Source organism: Scyliorhinus canicula, chromosome 5, assembly GCF_902713615.1.
Source record: "Scyliorhinus canicula chromosome 5, sScyCan1.1, whole genome shotgun sequence".
NCBI lineage: Eukaryota > Metazoa > Chordata > Chondrichthyes > Carcharhiniformes > Scyliorhinidae > Scyliorhinus > Scyliorhinus canicula.
This window is the reverse complement of record NC_052150.1, coordinates 48,678,351-48,697,991: the sequence shown is the minus strand read 5'-3', so window position 1 is coordinate 48,697,991 and position 19,641 is coordinate 48,678,351. Positions and strand designations below refer to the sequence as shown.

At 42.1% G+C, this 19,641-nt stretch overlaps 1 protein-coding gene across 7 annotated transcripts in view; it reads left to right on the top strand.

Moving 5' to 3' along the window:
* Positions 1–19,641, top strand: part of LOC119965968 (F-actin-uncapping protein LRRC16A-like) — a 458,632-nt gene that overhangs the window by 270,367 nt on the left and 168,624 nt on the right. For all 7 annotated transcript variants that reach the window (XM_038797016.1, XM_038797019.1, XM_038797017.1 and 4 more), the window contains 3 exons: positions 6,158–6,212; positions 17,661–17,833; positions 18,427–18,495. In XM_038797016.1, the coding sequence (XP_038652944.1) occupies positions 6,158–6,212; positions 17,661–17,833; positions 18,427–18,495 (297 nt within the window). The remainder of the gene's footprint in view (positions 1–6,157; positions 6,213–17,660; positions 17,834–18,426; positions 18,496–19,641) is intronic.

The window sequence follows — 19,641 nt, the reverse complement described above, 5'->3', positions numbered from 1 at the left end:
AACTTTGTACCGTTACTGAGACATCAGTTTGTATTTCCGCAAATGTCATTCTGCCTCCGCTTGCATAATACCATACCACCCCTGCCTGCCACCTCCCCATAATTTTATCATCTGGTTAGCCATCTATATAATGTGAAGATGATACATCCACCATATACTTCCTGTCAACTTATCTCTTACACTGGCTGGAGGTTGCAGTTGCAGTGTGGCATGTTTATATCGACAGTTTCCAGCATTAATGTGGATAAAGGAACTTATAATGAAAATACAAAAGCATGCGCAGAATTACATCAGCATGCCCAGATTAAATTATTCCTTTCCCTCAAACCACAAAGACTCAATTGTTCTTGATGCTGTCTGATATTTAATCATATGCATGTCACTTTTTCAAAATGTGATGCTTCTCATATGTCACTGTCACAAGTAACAGTGAGTACCTGCCCTTCCGTAGACAATAAAACCTTGATGCTTGGTTTAATCATGGAATCCCTACAGTGCAGAAGGAGACCATTTGGCCCATCGAGTCACAACCTATACTTGCAACTGTTCCTAAATGCGGCTGAGTTTAAATAGAATTTTGACCATATTATAATATTGCAACTTTTGACTTTCATTTTTAATACAAAATCCAGTATTAATATTTTTCCAAAGAGAAGAATTGAGTAGATTGCGCCTATACGCCCTGGAACTTAGAAGAATGAGAGGTGTTCATTGAAACTGTAAAGATTCTGAGTGGCTTGACAGGATAGGTGCTGAGAGATTGCTTCCTCTGGCTTGGGGGGGGGGGGGGGGGGGGGGCAGTCTAGAACTAGGGCTGTAGTTTCAGGAGGAGTTGATCATTTAAAACCAAGGTGAGGAGGAATTTTGTCACTTCGAGGGTTGTGAACCTTTGGAACTTTTGACCCTAGAGGGCTTTGGATGTTTATTCATTGTGTATAGTTCAAAGCTGTGTTGGAATTTTTGGACTTTTGGAGGAACTGAGGGGTATGGGAATTAGGTAGGAAAGTGGAATCCAGACCAAAGATCAGCCATTATCTTACTGAATGCTAGTGCATTGGGAGGGATGTATGGCCTACTCCTGCTATTTCCTTGTTCTTAAATTTGGTCTTGTTCAGTGTTGTACTTTGTTTGATAATGGCCCTGTCCAAGGACATTTTACAACATTAAAGGTGCTATATAAACGCACATTAATACAAGAATCCATCAGACTGAGACAATGAAGAATATTCTTTATCACCTAATATTTACTTTTACTGCTCTAATCAGTTTTGTGTGTTTTTGGAAATGTTGTTGATTACTATGTAATGAAATTGGTTAGTTTTGTGTTGCCTGTGAATACCTCGGACATCAGGGTTCCATGTTCAATTCCTCATATATGCCGAGTTTGCTGATCTCAGCCAAAAAGCAAGTGTGCTGCACATTCTGTACCCGAGGACCAGTGAAGGGAAATGAGCCAGGTTTCTTGCATCTGTTTGCTGTCGGGGTCTCCTGCTGCAAAGTTTGTTTCTGGAAATGTTCAGTAAGAATAGTATAGCCCTTGCCTATGCTAACCTCCATAGTCAAGAGGCCTTTCCAGACTGTCCAGGTATATTCATGACATGAATAATTGTAGCCTGGTCAAGATGACAAATATCTGCCAGTGCCTGTGGCAGAAGGAAAATTACAATTGTCATTGATTATATAATTTCAATCCATGTGGTACTTATGTTCACGGCTGTTAAGGACCGTCTTTAAATAGTGGAAAATTTGAAAATAGTATTATTTTTGAAGCAGTGGGTACTTCAATTTAGGTAAGAAACACAAGCAAGAGGGAAGTTAAGTCAAGGCCAAGTGAAATGAAGTAAAATAAAGTTAATGTTAGTGAAGTAAATTTTAGACATGGCGGAACAGCTCGGTCGTGTGGAATGTGCATTGTTTATTATGTGGGAAGTTAAGGATGCTACGGGTGACCTAGACCAGTGCATCTCAAACTATCTGATGTGGCGGACCGGCAGTTTTTTTTTCAATGTGCCAGGGACCGGTGAGCGAAACAAGCCAATCCAGAATTACTGTCTCTTTCTTTTCTGGAAACACTCCAAGTACCGGCAGACGATGGCTCGCGTCCCGGCACCGGTACGCGTACCACACTTTGAGAAGTACTGACCTAGACGACCCCGTATGTAGGAATTGTCACCAACTGAAGCAAATGTGAACTCCAGGTTTTGGAGCTCGAGCAGCAACTGGAAGTCATTGTTGTGTATCCATGAGGCTGAGAGCTACATGGATAGTATGGTCATAGAATTCTACAGAACAGAAGAAAGCCATTCAGCCCATTGAATCTGCACCGACCTTCCGATAGAGTACCCCATCTAGCTCCAATTCCCCACCTAACCCTTGGAAACTAAGCAGCAATTTAGCATGGTCAATCCACCTAACCTACACATCTTTAGACTGGGATGAAACTAGAGCAGCTGGAGAAAACCCACGCAGACACTGGGAGAATGGGCAAGCTCCACACAATGATCACCTGGGGGCGGTATCGAACCCGGGTCCCTGGCACTGTGAGACAGCAGTGATAACTACTGTGCCACTCTTGGAGATTGGAGGCAGAAAGGGAGTGGGTGATCGCAAGGCAGTGTAAGAGATCTGGGCAGGTAATGTGGTAGTCCCCTGGGATACAGCTTGATAATCGGTTTTCCATTTTGGATACTGACGAGAGTGTTGTTTCCATGGAGGAGTGGTAGCATGGACGGCTCAGTTGTACAGGAGGGGAGGAAGAGAAAGAAAGAGCAGTAATGTTAGGGGATTTTTTAGTTTGGGGAACTGACGAGCGTTTCTGTGGCCCTGGATGTAAAGATAAAAATGTGTGCAGCGCAGGAATTTTGCAGGGTTAAAATGTATATATGTAAATGCTAGGAATATAGAAAATAAAGCTGATTCACTGAGGTTATAGACTGTTACATGACAGCATAATATAATTGCTGTAACGGAAACTTGGCTCGTTGGAACAGTGGTTAACACTGCTGCCTCACAGCTCCAGGGACCCGGGTTTGATTCTGACCTTGGGTGACTGTGCGGAGTTGACACGTTCTCTCCGTGTCTGCATGGGTTTCCTCCGGGTCCACCGGTTTCCTCCCAAAGTCCAAAGGTGGATTGGACATGCTGAATTGACCCATTGTGTCCAAAGGTTTATGTGGGGTTACAGGGATAGGGCAGGACATTGGTCTCGTCAGGGTGCTCTTTCAGAGGGTTGGTATGGCCGAATGGCCGCCTTCTGCACTATACAGATTCTCTGAGAAATGGCAGCTCAGTATCCCTGGATACAGGGGTTTCAGACCGGATACTGAGGGGAATACATAAGATGGGGGTATAGCAATATTGGTTAAGGAATAAAGTACAGCTATGATGAGGGATGATATACTCGATAAATCGTCAAATTAAGCCCTAAGGGTTGAGCTCAGAAATAATTTAAAAAAGGGCAGTTGCACTTCTAGGAGTGTACTGTAGACCCTCTAATAGTGAGATGGAGATAAAAGAGCAAATATGTAGGCAAATTCTGAGTGCAAAAACAATAGAGTAATAACAGTTGGGGACTTCAACTATGCTGATATCAACTGCGATTAGAACACCGTGGAAGGCATTCAAGAGAACCTTTTAGCCAACATGTAACAAGCCCAACAAGAAGGCATGCAATTCTAGATTTAAGTCGGTGATGTGGCAGTGAGTGATCATTTTGGAAATACTAACCATAGTACAGTTCGATTTAGCATCGTTATGGAAAAGGGCAAAGGTAGGATCAGAGTGAAAGTTCTAAATTGGGGGATGACGTATTTTGCAAAGATCAGAAGTGATCTGGCGGAAGTGAACTGGGTACAGCTACTTGAAGGGAAATCAGTGAGAGATGAGAGGGAGGCAATCAAAAGTGAGATTCTAGGGGAACAGTGTCGACACGTTCCCACAAACAAAAAGGGCAGTACCACCAAACTTTGAGCCCTGGGGTTATCCAAAAGCACACATGATCTAATAAAGCAGAAGAAGAAAGCTTATGACATCACAAAAAACTTAATACTGTAGAAAGCCTGGAGGTGTATAGAACCTGAGTTGATGTTTTGAAATAAAAGGAAAGGAAAGTAAAAAGAGGCTACAAATAGATATTCACAGGTAAAATCAAGGGAAAAACAAAGATGTTAAGAGCATAAAGGGTAAGAGGATCACTAAGGTTAGGACCTATTGGGGATGTATAAGGTAACGTGGATGCAGAAGATGTGGGCAGGATTCCATAGAATCCCTAGAGTGCAGAAGGAGGCCATTCAGCTAATCAACCCCCCCGACAGAGCACCTTACCTAGGCCCACTCTCCTGCCCTATCCCCGTAACCCCATCTAACCTGCACATCTTTTGCACTGTGGGAGGAAACTGGAGTAGCCGGAGGAAATCCATGCAGGCACCGAGAGAACGTGCAGACTGCACACACAAGTCACTGAAGGCTGGAATCGAACTCGGGGGCCCATGTGCGCTGTGAGGCTGCAGTGTTGACCACTGTGCCACCATGCCGACCCTTACTGAGTACTTTGCCTCAATCTTTACGAGAGGGATGACGCAGAAATTTTAGTTAAAGTGGAGGATTGTTAAATATTAGATACAGTAGGCATAACGAGAGGAGGTACAGGAAGGACTGTCATCCTTGAAGGTGGCTAAATAACCAGGGCCAGATGGATTGTTCTCCAGGCTTTGAAGGAAGCCAGGGAGGAAACAATGAATGATCTGAGGATAATTTTCAATCCTCGCCTGAATCAGGTGAGGTACCGGTGGATTGGAAGTCAATGAGTATCGTACCATTATTTGACGAGTGCGAGATATAGGGCACATAATTATAGGCCGGTCAGTCTGACTTGGGTGGTGGGCAAATTATTAGAATCAATTCCGAGAGTGAACGTAAAGTGTCACTTGGCAAGGAACATATTAATTGGGGATAGTCAGCGTGGTTTTGTAAGAGGAAAGTTGAGTCTTACTAACTTAATTAAAAAGGATTAATGAGGGTAGTGTAGTGGATGTTATCTCCATGGATTTTAACACCGCATTTAGCAAGGCCCCACATGGCGAACTGGTCTGAAAAGTTAAAGCCCATGAGATGTATGGGAAGGTGGTGAGTTGGAGGGTGGTGGTCGATGGATTTTGTTAGAAGTAGAAAGTGGTTTCCAACACCATTACACAGGGCTCATTGTTGGGTCCCTTGCTGTTTGTGGTGTAAATAATTCAAATTTAAATCTGGGTGGTATGATTGGAAAATTTGCAGGTGACTCAAAAATTAGAGGCTAGCTGTCAACTTCCAGAATTATACCACTGGTTTGGTTGAGTGGGCAGAGAAGTGGCAAATGAGTTTCAATATTTGGAGAGGGAAAACAAGATAAGGGAATACTCAATAAACAGGAAGATATTGAGAGCGGTGAGGGAAGTGAGACACCTTGGATACATGTCCACAAGTCCCTGAAGGTGGCAGGACAGGTAGATGAGGTGGTAAAGAAAGCAAGCGGAATGCTTTCCTTTATTGGAAGAGGGATTGAATACCAAAGCAAGGATGGAATTGTATAAAACACTGGTTAAGCCACAGCTGGAATACTTTGTGTACAGTTCTAGATTCCACATTACTGGAGAGAGCTCAAAAGAGATTTCCAAGAATGTTGCCATGGCTTGAAAGTTGCAACAATGAATAAAGATTGGATAGGCTAGGTTCCTTTCCTTAAACAGAGAAGGTTGTTTAATTGAGGTGTGCAAAATTCTGACGGGTCCAGAGTACAAAGAAAAATAGTCGACAGAAAAGACCTGTTAGTCCTAGTAAGGAGGTCAATTATCAAGGAGCCCAGATTGAGGTTGATTGGTTGAAAGATTAGAGGGGACACGGGGAACAATTCTTCACCCAGATGGTGGTGTCTGGACTTTGCTGCCTGGTTTGGTGGTGGAGGCTGAAACCCTCAACTCATTTAAATGTTATCTGATCTGCATCTGAAGTTCTGTAATCTGTAAGGCTACAGACAAGCTGCTGGAGAATGGTGCTTTTTTCCCCCCTTTTTCAGCTGGCACAGACATGATGGGCTGAGTGGCCACTTTCTGCACCATAACATTTCTTTGGTTGTAATTAAGAAATCTCTTGAACTAATACAAGTTTTTTTTTTTTGCAGGAACCTTGCACCTGTGCTTGATAACATTGTCCAAATGATTCAGGACGAAGAATCAGTAAGTTTTTTTTTAAGGTTCTAATATTTCATTTGATGTTCTGGTAAGAAAATTGTATTCTTATTTTATCTACTGGAGTTTTTTAAAGTTTAAAAAACGAATACAAATAGACCAAAAAAATCATTCAACATTTCCAAAATGGTACGGATAAGTTCCCAAAAGTTACAAGTGTTAATATTTTTGCTTCGTTATGTCTGTTTGGTTCCTTCATTTCTAAACTGCTTCTCAAAATAATCAGAATTGGAAGGAAACATTAGTCTTTAATGGCATTTATTCTGTTGTAAACGATATAGGATCAGTTATTCCTAAAGTATGTATTGGGCCACATATTATTGTGAGACCTGAAAGATGGTATTAATTTGTTTCTCTGGGCCCTTAAGCAATTGTTTTTGGTTGATTAGGGCGTGTAACATTTTTACTGCAGGATTTATTCATGTTGAAGCCGATTTGCAATTCTGATTGTTGCAATGTTCCTGAGATTTGTGAGATGTCTCATGCTTCTTCACATAATTGTTGTCCCCAACTCACACTATTACTACACTGAGACTAATGAGCAGGAAGGAAATGAGGACGGGGAGGTGGTGAGAATGACCAAGATTCAAGGGCTGTGGAAATAATCTAATCATGCAGGACTGAATTCAACATTGGGCGGGATTTTCTGTTAGGGAGACTATGGGCTGGATTCTCTGATTCTGGGGCAATGTCCCCATGCCGACGTGGGAACTCTGCTGGTTGGGGCAGAGCATTGGGGGGACGGGCCTCAGGCAGTATCCTGAGGCCGTCGAAACGTGGCGCACCGCTTTGGAGGGGGGGCGAAGCATCGCAAAAGCGGCGCCGCCCCCAATTTAGTCAGAATCCTTATTCTCCGGCCGAACGCGATTTGTTCTCCCTATGTTCTCCCACCGGAGCTGAATTGCACTTGATTTGCATTAGCACCACCCAGGAAACCCCCTAGCAGTCCAGAAAGAGGCAGTGAAAAAAACAATCACTGCTTTAACACTCACCTGAGAAGTGCACCTGCTTCTCAGACTCGGGAGGCAGCACCTGTCAATTCCTGGGAAGAGAAAACCAGTCACCTGGGTTTAAACCCCCTCAGATCTTTGATCTGCTAGCCATTCATTCATTTCCCTTTGATATTGATTTTACTAGGCATGATTGATAGCTTCCACACACCCCCATCTGTCAGCAAGGACCCGGGGGTGCCCTGCCCTTATTAGGTGGGGTGTGGAAGGGTGAGTTGGGGGAGTCATGGGGTCACGTTGGCCTGGGGGAGTGTGGGGGGGGGGGTCTTGACCCAAGCTCCCCAGTGCAGAAAATGAGGCTACGTGCAGCTCGGAGGGTTCCCCGCTGAGGCCCCGAAATAAAACAGAGGCCCATGAGACAGTGGAATCTTTCTCGACATTGTGAGCACATGAAAACACCCAGCTAAGCGTGCTCGACACGGTACTGTTTCATTTCCATTAGATCGCGCCCATCAAGTGCAGAAATATATTTTTGTGTATTTTCCAGTAAGAAGGAAAGGGTCATGATACAGGGAGCAAAGCTAATTTATTATTTCTTAATATCTAAATCTAAATCTTTCAGAGTCATGATGTTGTCAACATGAGAACTTTTGGTTAAAGGAAATACGAGTGGATGGATATCCAACAGGAACATTGAGACAGGAGAAAGATTTGCTTATGATTACTTTGAACTTGCAATTGTATCCATTCAATGCAAGATTGTTAAACTGAATTAATCAGAGGCTGAATTATATGAGGCACCAGATTTGCCAGAGGCGCTGGCTAAAATGTTGGGGGTGGACAGGAAACCTGCTGAGGGGGCCACCAGCTTCCCTGCAGCCATATAACAGCTAATTGGCTGGAGGCATGGCTTCCATTCTTCTGGCACAGGAGGTCTGGCCTCATAATGCTGCTGGCCAGTCAAAGGCAAGCAGTTCTCCAGTACGTTTGGGCAGAGGTGTGCGACATTGGATCAAGATTTGGGTGTATGTTTTTGGGGTCTCGTCAGGTACCAAGTGGACAAGTCCTGGTGGGGCAGGGGTGTTTGTGGAGCTGACTTTTGAAAGGCCATGAGTTAGGAGGGTAACCTGGGGGTATAAAACCCGCAGGGAAATCTGCTGGGCTCCCGCTTGGCTTGGGCCTCTCTCGCTGCTAGTTAAATATGGAAGTGGCAGGACAACATCCTCAGCATAAGCTCCTCAATTGGTCCACTGGTGGGGATGTCGTCCAACACCACTCTCACCACTCACTGGTATAATTGTGAGGGAAGCAGAGCTGTGCAGGTAAGCAGTGGGCAGGCCATCTCCTGGACTGAATGAGCTCCCCACCTTCAAACCTGCCAATGGCGGTATGTAAAACAGGGCAGCACGGTAGCACAGTTGCTTCATAGCTCCAGGGTCCCAGGTTTGATTCACCCACTTGGGTCACAGTTGTGTGGAATCTGCACGTTCTCCCCGTGTCTGCGTGGTTTTCCTCCGGGTGCTCCGGTTTTTTCCCACAGTCCAAAGATGTGCAGGTTAGGTGGATTGGCCATGCCAAATTGTCCTTAATGTCCAAAAAGGTTAGGTGGAGTTAGTGGATTACAGGGATAAAGGAGATAAGGTGGAGGCGTGGGGCTGAAGTAGGGTGTTCTTTCCAAGGGCGGGTGCAGACTCGCTGGGCCAAATGGCCTCCTTCTGCACTGTAATTTCTATCATTCTGTGATCATTCCTCCTACTCTCAACTATGATGCTATGAAAATGCAGCTGCAAGTGCTGGGGTGGGCATTGGAGGCATTGAACAGAATTTCAATGGGTTGTTTTACTATACAACAGTAAGGTCACGCTTAAAATGCCTTGAAGGGAATGTTGATGCACTAGTTATGGGTCAGAATAAGGTGGAAAAATAATTTTGGAACTTTAAACAATATGAAGTAGAATGAAGGATGCTTGGGAACAGGCAATATTTAAGTCATTGTAAAAGGCGTGAATAAGGGTTTCATTTATATTGTGATGCAGAACTGAAGGATCGGACTATTAAATTAACCAGCCTTAAGTGTGATTTGACATTTTAGAGAAATGAGACATGTAGAAGAGAATATTAATGCTACTTAAATTAACTGCAGTAAAGAAGAACTGAATTAATATCTGGTTAAGGTGAACACAATGTTGCATGCATTTCCTGAGGTGTTTGCTTCATTACCTGGCAAGGAGAAATCTTGTCAAACATTGTCACCTTGATAATGTCACCTATGGTTATTAAGTAAATTGGATAGAGTTCCCCTTAACATTGTTGGCACTCAGTAACCAATGTCAAATCCAGCGGTATTTCAATTAGATTTGTTATTCATGGTAGCTGCGGTTTAATTGTATTTTGAGTTTCATCTTAAATCTTCAGCAGTCAGCTACATTTCTGCATTGCCTTGCACTTCCATGCTTTAGAAACGTTTCATAAAAACACAGCCGCAGTATTTTCTAGAAGTATTTCGGACCCTGTCTGATTCCAGTACTTTCTTGCTTTCCTTTAAGGAGTTTGGTCTGTATTCTAGTCTGAAGAGCAACTGAAGTTCAAAATCAAGAAATCCACTTTCTTGCTGTAGCCTCTTCTGTCCCTTCCCACCAGAGCATAGAAGTCTTTCAGTTTCTGTATCTATCGAGCCCTCTGAAAGTTGGAAGCGATGCTTCTTTGATGTAGACAAAATATGTTGTAAAAAGATGCATGTCTCAGATAAGATCATGCCGTAACTGTTCAAAAATCCTTTGATAGTCTATTCATGTAAAGAGTTGATTACTCCACAGCTACTTCCCTTAAATAAGATTTTCTGATCTAACTGTTGCTAATCTAATTGTTGTTAATCCCTTTGAAGAACAGGTTTTAATAATTTATCTTTCTATATTATAGTTAATGGATCTTTAATCTCTATTTATTATCCTAGCTGCCAAAGTTATACTTTAATTACACATGGCTGACATCATTGCTATAACTTATTGCCTTACCGGCTGTGGTGATTTATAAAGGCTTCTCAACCTTGCCCCTTGCTTGAGGTGTGGTGATCCTTTGGTTAAATCACCACAGATCAGCTGTCCCTTGTCAAAGGGGCGAGCAGCCTATGGTCACCTGGGACTTTGGCGACTTTACTTTTAACTTCTCTTAACCTCTAATTTCCCGAGCTGTACAACATGAGAACCTTCAGGATGTCTAATGTATCCACCACTTTTTATTTCTTCTAATTCATGTTTTTTTAATGAAGGAGAGCATTTATATAATCCATAAATGCTGACCCATGCTTTAACCCAGGGGTGGGCAAACTTTTCCGTGCAAGGGCCACATTCAGAAATTCACAATTTTAAAGGGCCGCATAGTATATTAAGTAAAATAATTAATATTTAAAATAGCCAAAATAAAAGGTTTTTAAAGGAAAAAAAAGCAATTAATTTTTATTAATTAATATTTTAAAGTAGAAACTTCACATGAAACACATGTGCCGAGCAATGATCACCCTACTCAAGTCAACGTATCCACCCTATACCAGTAACCCAATAGCCCCCCCATGAACCTTAAAATTAAAAAAAAAATAAAAAATTTTTTTATGACTTGACCATGGTGGGCCGCATAGTTTACTCACCCCTGCTTTAACCTGTCACCCATTTCAAAGGTGGATGCCCCCTTTATAATGTCAGCATTACTCTGTTTAATTTGCATAGTCATTTAATGTCACAGTTTTTAAATAACATGAGTAATCCAAGACAATTATTACTGCTGAAAAAAGAGACATGCTGTCAAAGCTTTTTGGCTTGCACTCATCAGAGCAGACTTGAACACCAAATTTCAGAGGGAACAAAAATTTCCTGCATGCAAAAAGGATGCTGTCAATACAAACACGTGCAGCAGATGCACGGGAACACCACCACCTGCTAGTTTTCCTTCTAGCCACATACCATCCTGACTTGGAACTGTATCACTGTTCCTTCACGAAGACAAAATCCTGGAATTCCCTTTATAATAGCACTAAACCTAACTCTATACCACATGGACTACAGCAGTTCAAGAACCATATCCTCACCATCTTCTCAAGGGCAGCTAGGGGTGAGCAGTAAATGTTGACCTAACCAGCGATGCCCACATCCCATAAATGAATAAAAATGTTAAAAGCCTCAGAATACAATGACTAGTATTAGCTGTGATTCCACAATTTTACAGCACTTGCTGAACAATCCCAAGTGTGCTAAGAATTACACTAGCAACCATTTTAAGATTATCAGTTGGGTTTACAATGTGGCTCTCATGCGCTTGCTGCAAGTTACATACATTCATACAGAGGAACCTGCCATCTGCAGGCAAAAAGAAACATGTCCAGGCATTGTGCCTTTTAATGAATTAAACAGAAGCGTGGGGGACAGTAGTTTTGTGGTGCATTTGCCATAGCAACACCTCGTCCAATAAGAGTCAACTTGCCAATTCCAATTAGCACCCTTGATTTACTGTTACTATTATCCATCTTGTGAATATTCTTGCCAAGAATTATTTTATGCTGACTTTAGCTATCCCAATTTCTTTGTTAGCTTATGGAACCTCAACCTTGAATTCTAGAAATCCCAATTATGTGTTGCTTTTTACTTTGCTTCTGTTAGATATCATACTTTCGTCAGTTGCCCATTTACATTGTATTGTTTCATTTGATACTTTCACGACGGAGCATGTGTTAGTGCCTTGATTATTAGTTTTCCCTCTCATGTCACATTAATCAATTTATGTTGTGTTATTGTTGAGTGACTGATCATGTCTGACAGCCGTTCTTGCATGCAGTGTGCATAGAATTGGCTCATTAACAATATCTGTTTGCGCAAACAAACATTTCAAGATCATAACTAATTTGAAGTAAGTTGTAGGTCATTCCTGGGCCTTGAATTTTCTTAGTAAGAGATTGAATGTCTTTTCTTCCCTGCATGGTTCTGAAATTTTACCATAATCACATAGGAAAGTGGTTATAGACAAATTCTCACATTATGTAATTTCCCTTTTGTGCCATCCTATCCTAAATCACTTCCTCTGATCCAGCTTTACATCTCCAGCTACATTACTTTTTTATTTCATTCATGAGCCCTTGAGGAACATTACTATTGAATACATTGTAATTTATGTTATAATTCATTTAGTAAAGTGTTATGAACACATTTTTGTTCATTCAAATTAAACTCTGATTAGACTGCATTTATTTCTCCGAATGGATTCGGGCACAGTATTTGATCAAATTATCCTAATTGCAGAGCAGAAGCCTGTATGCAAGTGAAAGGATATTAGTTGCCTATAACACAACGGCTTCTCTTCTTCACCACCCCGCCCCAGAATGGGTTTAAAATGTCCTATGTAGAGTCTCTTTTCCTCCCAACAGTAATTTACTTGGGCTGCTCTTTTGGCTGTCATATCACTGTTTGGACAAGGCTCTTATCCAAAGAAAAGAGGGGATGGTTTAGCTCACTTGGCTAGACAACTGGCAGAGCAAGGTCAGCAGCATGGGTTCAATTTGATTTGATTTATTATTGTCACATGAATTAGTATACAGTGAAAAGTATTGTTTTTTGCATAATGTACAAACAATGCATACCGTACATAGGGAAGGAAGGAGAGACTGCAGAATATAATGTTACAGTTATAACAAGGTGTAGAGAAAAGATCAACTCAATATGAGGTAGGTCCATTCAAAAGTCTGATGGCATTAGGAAAGAAGCTGTTCTTGAGTCGGTTGGTACGTGACCTCAAACTTTGGTATCTTTTTCCTGACGGAAGAAGGTGGAAGAGAGTATGTCTCGTTTGCGTGGGGTCCTAATTATGCTGGCTGCCTTTCTGAGGCAGTGGGAATTATAGATAGAGTCAGTGGATGGGAGGCTGGTTTGTGTGATGGACTAGGCTATATTTACGACCTTTTGTAGTTTCCTGCGGTCTTGGGCAGAGCAGGCTCCATACCAAGCTGTGATACAACCAGAAAGAATGCTTTCTATGGTGCATCTGTAGAAGTTGGTGAGGGTCGTAGCTGACATGCCAAATTTCCTTAGTCTTCTGAGAAAGTAGAGTAGTTGGTGGGCTTTCTTAACTATAGTGTCGGCATGGGGGGGACCAGGACAGGCTGTTGGTGATCTGTACACCTAAAAACTTGAAGCTCTCGACCCTTTCTACTTCTTTCCCATTGATGTAGACAGTGGCATGTTCTCCGCTGCGCTTCCTGAAGTCGATGACAATCTCCTTCGTTTTGTTGACATTGAGGGAGAGATTATTATCGTCGCACCAGTTCACCAGATTCTCTATCTGATTCCTGTACTCTGTCTCGTCATTGTTTGAAATCCGACCCACTACTGTGGTGTCATCAGCAAATTTGAAAATCGAGTTGATGGGGAATTTGGCCACACAGTCATAGGTGTATAAGGAGTATAGTAGGGAGCTGAGGACACAGCCTTGTGGGGCACCAGTGTTGAGGATGATCATGGAGGAGGTGTTGTTGCCTATCTTTACTGATTGTGGCCTGGAAAGTTCAGGATCCAGGAGGTGTTGTTGCCTGTCTTTACTGATTGTGGGTTGGAAAGTTCAGGATCCAGTCGCAGAGGGAGGAGCCGAGGCCCAGGCCATGGAGTTTGGAGCTGGGTTTCGTAGGAATGATGGTGTTGAAGGCTGAGCAGTAGTCTGGAGTTGATTCGTGCCATGACAAACCTTTCGAAGCACTTCAGGTTGATGGATGTCAGAGCCACTGGACAATAGTCATTAAGGCACATTGCTTGACTTTTTTTTGGTACAGGGATGATGGTCGTCTTCTTGAAGCAGATAGGGACCTCAGATTGTTGTAAAGAGAGGTTGAAGATGTCTGCGAATACCCCCGCCAGCTGATCCGTGCAAGACCTGAGTGCTCGTCCGGGTACCCCATCTGGGACAGTAGCTTTCCGTGGGTTGACCTTTGAGAAGGCTGCTCTGACGTCTGCAGTGGTGATCTCAGATACAAGTTCATCTGCGGGTGGAGGGCTTGCTCTCGCTGACCTCTGGCTCAAAGCGGGCAGAGAATGCGTTGAGCACATCAGGGAGGGGAGCGTTGGAGCCGACGATTTTACATACCTTCATCTTGTAGCCCGTTATGTCTTGCAGACTTTGCCATAGACGGCGGGGATCCATGTGGCTAGCCTGGGACTCGAGCTTGGTCCGGTACTGTCTTGTGGCATCTTTAATGGATTTCTTTAGATCATATCTGGCTTTCTTGTAGAGGTCAAGGTCGCCTGGCTTGAACGCCTCAGACCTAGACTTCAGCAAGCAGTGGATATCCCTGTTCATCCAGGGTTTCCGGTTGGGAAACACGCGGATTTGTTTCTTTGGCAGACAGTCTTCTACAAACTTACTAATTAAGTCAGTTACTGGAGTGGCGTACTCGTTCAGGCTGGTCGCAGAGTTTTTAAATACTAACCAAGTCCACTGACTCTACGCAGTCCCGTAGGAGATCATCCGATTCCTCAGACCAACAATGCACGACTTTCTTTGACGGATTCTCCCGCTTCAGTTTTGCTTGTAAGCTGGGAGCAGGAGCACAGCCTTGTGGTCAGATTTGCCAAAGTGTGGGCAGGTGATTGAGCGGTAGGCATGTTTGATATTTGCGGAGCAGTGGTCCAGGATGTTTAGGCCTCTGGTGGAACAGGGGACGTGTTGGTGGTAACTTGGTAGTATGCTCTTGAGCTTGGCCTGATAGAAGTCCCCAGCTACAATGAACAAGGATGTTTCGTTTCAAGGCTATTTGTGGTTGTGAATATTTCGTCCAGTTTTCCATTAGTGTCCCACTTTGATAGGAAAGAAAAGTAGAAGATTTTGAATGATGAGAGACTGGAATCTGTTTGCATTCAGGGAGATCTGGATGTTCTTGTACATGAATCACAAAGTTTACAAGCAGATACAGCAAGCATTACGAATGCAAAGACATGTTAGCTTATATCACAAAGGGATTCGAATATAAGGAAGTCGTGCGGCAATTATACAGGACATTGGTGAGGCCACATCTGGAAGATATCTTTCATCTGTTATGATGCGCTATGTACTACTGCAAATTGTATTTGCTGTAGGGAATTTTTAGTGAGTAAAACATTGTGCTGTGACAACTATTGAGCACGCAATAGATAAGTTTTTGAAAAATAAAATTTTTTGAACCGTTGAAGAGACTTTTGCTGCACTATTATCTTTTTAAATCAACCCACTGTGTCGTTTTGAACTCCTTTTCTATGGAAGAACATACTTGTCCAGAGGATATGCAGTAGTTCCTCGGTGAGACTACTCTTGTATTTCACAGAGTTTAGTAGAAGAAAAGGTGATCTCATGGAAATATTTAAAATTCTTAAGACGCTTGACAATGTGGATGCTGAGAAAATAGTTCACTTGCCTGAGGAGCAAGTAACACAGGTCCACAGTCTCAGAAAAAGAGTCAGGACTGAGATGTTTTCACTTGAATGGTAGTGAATCTTTGGAATTCTTGCCCCAGGGAGCCTTAGATGCTCAGTTGTTGAGTATATTCAAGAGATGTTGATAGATTTTTGGTTACTCAGAATTAAGGAATAGTTCAGGAAGTTTAGCCATGATCTTCTTGAATGGCAGAATGTGGTTGAAGGGCCTGATTATTGTACTAACTGATACACTGTTAAACATGAGGATTCTGCAACATAATACCTCAATAAAACCTTTGATTTTGAGATTGCACATTCATGTAGAACTTGAATATCCATTCTGGCACTGATGATGGATGACCTGCTTGGAGATGCCTTTCATCTGTAATGATGCGCTATGTGCTTCTGCAAACTGTATTTGCTGTAGTGAATTTTAGTTCATAAAACATTGTGCTGTGAAAACTATTGAACATGCACTAGATGCCTTTTGGATAAAGAACATTTATTTGAACCATTAAAGAGAGACTTCTGCTGCTCTATAATCATTTAAAATCTCTTTTAAATCACTGATGATAACTAAAATTGGCATTGAAATCCCAGTGTAAAGTCGCCGTAGTCCCAGATGGCTGTTTTTCCCCTTTGAGTGGGAGAACTGACTGGCGGTGATCTAACCTGAGGATCACCACACCTCAGGCAAGGGCAAGGTTGAGAAGGCGGAGGCTTCATGAGTAACCTAAGCCAGGGCAGCATGGTGGAGCAGAGGTTAGCACTGCTGCCTCAAGGCGCCATGGACCCGGGTTTGATTCCGGCCCCGGGTCACTGTCTGTGCAGAGTTTTCACATCCCCCCCCCACCCCGGTGCCTGTGTGGGTCTCTCCCTCACAACTCGAAAAGATGTGCAGAGTAGGTGAATTGACCATGCTAAATTGCCTCTTTATTGGGAAAAAAAATAATTTAGTACCCTAAATTTATTTTTTAAAATTAATAACCTCAGCCAGTACTAGAATTGTACCTGCACTGTTAGCATCACTCCGCATCATGAACTAGCCATATAGCCAACTAAGCTAACCGACTTCAATTAAAATCCCTGTGAAAGAAGGAATCAAAATGACCGATCTGTTGATTGTGAAAGTAATTTCAACAAATTACCAAGCCTGTTAAAGCACTTTTGAAGCATTCAAGGTTTACAATGGTTCCAATTGATTTTAATTCACATTCATTACATTAATGTTTCTCCACAGTGACATGGTTATCAGCAATCAACCATAAATTGTGCATAAATAAAACTTTTCAGCAATATCCCTTATGATGTTGGTTGAATCCTACTGGACAGAGCCATAATAATGTTTTTCTGAAAGACTTCTTCGAATATTTGCCATCATTTCACAAACTTAAGCCCAAGAAATGTGATTGTGGTATACTGTGTTAAAATACTGAAGCGCTTTGCCACTCAAGTCAGCATGTGGGTTTATATCACTGGTTGCCCACACAAGTTCCTGAAGCCACCGAAGTATGGCCTTAAGGGGAGATAAAGTGTTTTCTAACAGGGGGCATGGAGGATTCATTAATTGCAGTCTGACTTGTGTTTGCCTCACAGTGGCTGACTTGAATACTGTTGAATGAAGCTTCAGCGTAGCTCGGTTGCCCATGCAAAAAAATGCAGAATGTGGCCAATTTAAAAAAGAAAACCGCCTCTAAAAGTGGACAAAGATATTATTTGATCAATTTTCAAGTAGTCATTGGTTATTTTCATGTTATTAAATTATCACACTGTGGACGCAACACTAATTATTTAAAGTTATGATACTATGCTAAATATTGCAGGAGTGAGTAGGGCAAGAAATCTGAATGTGGACTAATTAGACTGAATCCACAATGATATTTATGTCAGGCTTGGTCCCTGTGCTTGTAAAACTGTATGTAGTTTTCTTTGTTTTGGCGGACAACTTTTATACATTGTTACTTATTGGTAAGAACGACCAGAAACTGTTTCTAATGGATAAGATTTTTAAAAATATCTTTCATAACTTGATTTCAAACTAATAGGTTTCCCTTTATTCCTTATAGCCACTAGAGTCATTGTCACTAGCAGATTCAAAGCTTAAGACAGAATTAACAATAATAATTAATGCTTTGGGAAGCAATTCTTCCTTGACTAAAGTGGACATCAGTGGGAATGGAATGGGAGATATCGGTGCGAAGATGCTGGGAAAGGCCCTACAAATCAACACGAAGCTCAGGTACAATTAAACTTCTGTAAATATTATTCTTCAGGACTGATCTTTGTATTATATGGTTGTATGTTGTAAATAAAACTATATATTCCTGGCTTATTCTCAATTTGATGACTTGGGAGTGATGTTGAGATAACGAGGAGAGAAAGATAGCAGCACAATCCAGTGTTCATTCTAACAACAATAGTTGTCCTCCGATTGACCTTGGGAACCTGTTCAGGCAACTTCCTTGGGGAGCGCTTGAGTTGCGGCAGTGAAGGAACAGGGCAGTTTGCCGCTAAACATTGTAACCAAGTTGTTAATTGTTTAAACAATGCCCTGGGAGATCAGTTAGTACCAACTTAAACTTTTCTGTTTGTATACTGTCTCCCTGGAGCATGGTTTTATACATTGATTATTATAAGCGATTTGAGGAGTTTGCACATTCTCCCCGTGTCTGTGTAAGTCTCACCCCCACAAACCCAAAGATGTGCAGGGTAGGTGGATTGGCCATGCCAAATTGCCCCTTAATTGCAAAAAAGAAATGAATTGGGTACTCTTAAATTTTTTAAAAATTATTATGAGCGATTTAATAAAAAGTGGTTTATCTCTTTCCACAGGACCGTAATTTGGGACAAGAATAACATAACTGCACAGGGCTTTCAGGATATTGCTGTGGCTTTGGAAAAGTAGGTAACACAGTGAGGTTATTCCTTTTATGCTGCAGATGCAGAATAATTGATTTCCTTGAAGTGGTATTTCAAATCATTATGCAAAAGCTGCTATAGTTGTTCATGCTTATATGTTAAAGATGTTACCAATAATGTAGTGGTTATCCTACTGGATTGGTAATCCAGAGGTCTGGATTGATAATACAGAGGCATGAATTCAGATCTCGCCGTAGCAGTTTGTGAATTTCAATTCAGTTTAAGAAAGCCACAAAGCAAATCTGAAATAATCTCACATCAGTAATGACCGTGGAGCTATTGTATTTTTGTAAAACCCAATTGGTTCACAAGTGCTTTTTAGGGAAGGAGACCTTACACAAACTGGCCGACACATGACTCCATCCTCACAGCAGTGTGGTTGACTCATAACTGCTCCCTGAAATGGCTTAGCAAGCCATTTAATTGTATCAAGCTGCTACAAAGAAGCACAATAAGAATAAGATTGGACCGACCACTCAACTTTGACCTCAACAATGGACAAGACAAAGGCAAACCCTGGAACTCCCTCTAAAAATGTGTTTTGGTGTACCTTTGCGATATGAAATGCAGCAGTTCAAGAAAGTGTCTCACTGTCACCTTCTGAAGGATGACGAGGAGTGGGCAATAAATTCTAACCTTGCCAGTGATGCCCACATCCTGAGAATGACTGAATTAAACATATATGTGTAGGTTGTTCCACTATTGTAAGGTTTACAGAGGCGCACCTGTTCAGTCCTGATCTGACCCACTTCATGTCAAGAGTTGAATTATTTTTAAGGGCAGCACAGTAGCGCAGTGGTTATCACTGCTGCCTCACGTCACCGGGGACCCGGGTTCGATCCCAGCCCTGGGTCACTGTCCGTGTGGAGTTTCCACATTCTCCCCATGTCTACATGGGTCTCACTCACACAAACCAAAGATGTGCGGGATAAGTGTATTGGCCACGCTAAGATTGCCCCTTAATTGGGGAAGAAAAAGAATTAGGCAATTTTACTTTTTTTAAAATATTGGGGGGAAACGTTGAATTATTTTGCACTTATCTGCTCAACAATGAATTTAGCTAAAGGAGCATTGTAACATCAGAGATTATCATTTCAAACATTTGGGTTTTTAAAAAAAACAGTACTC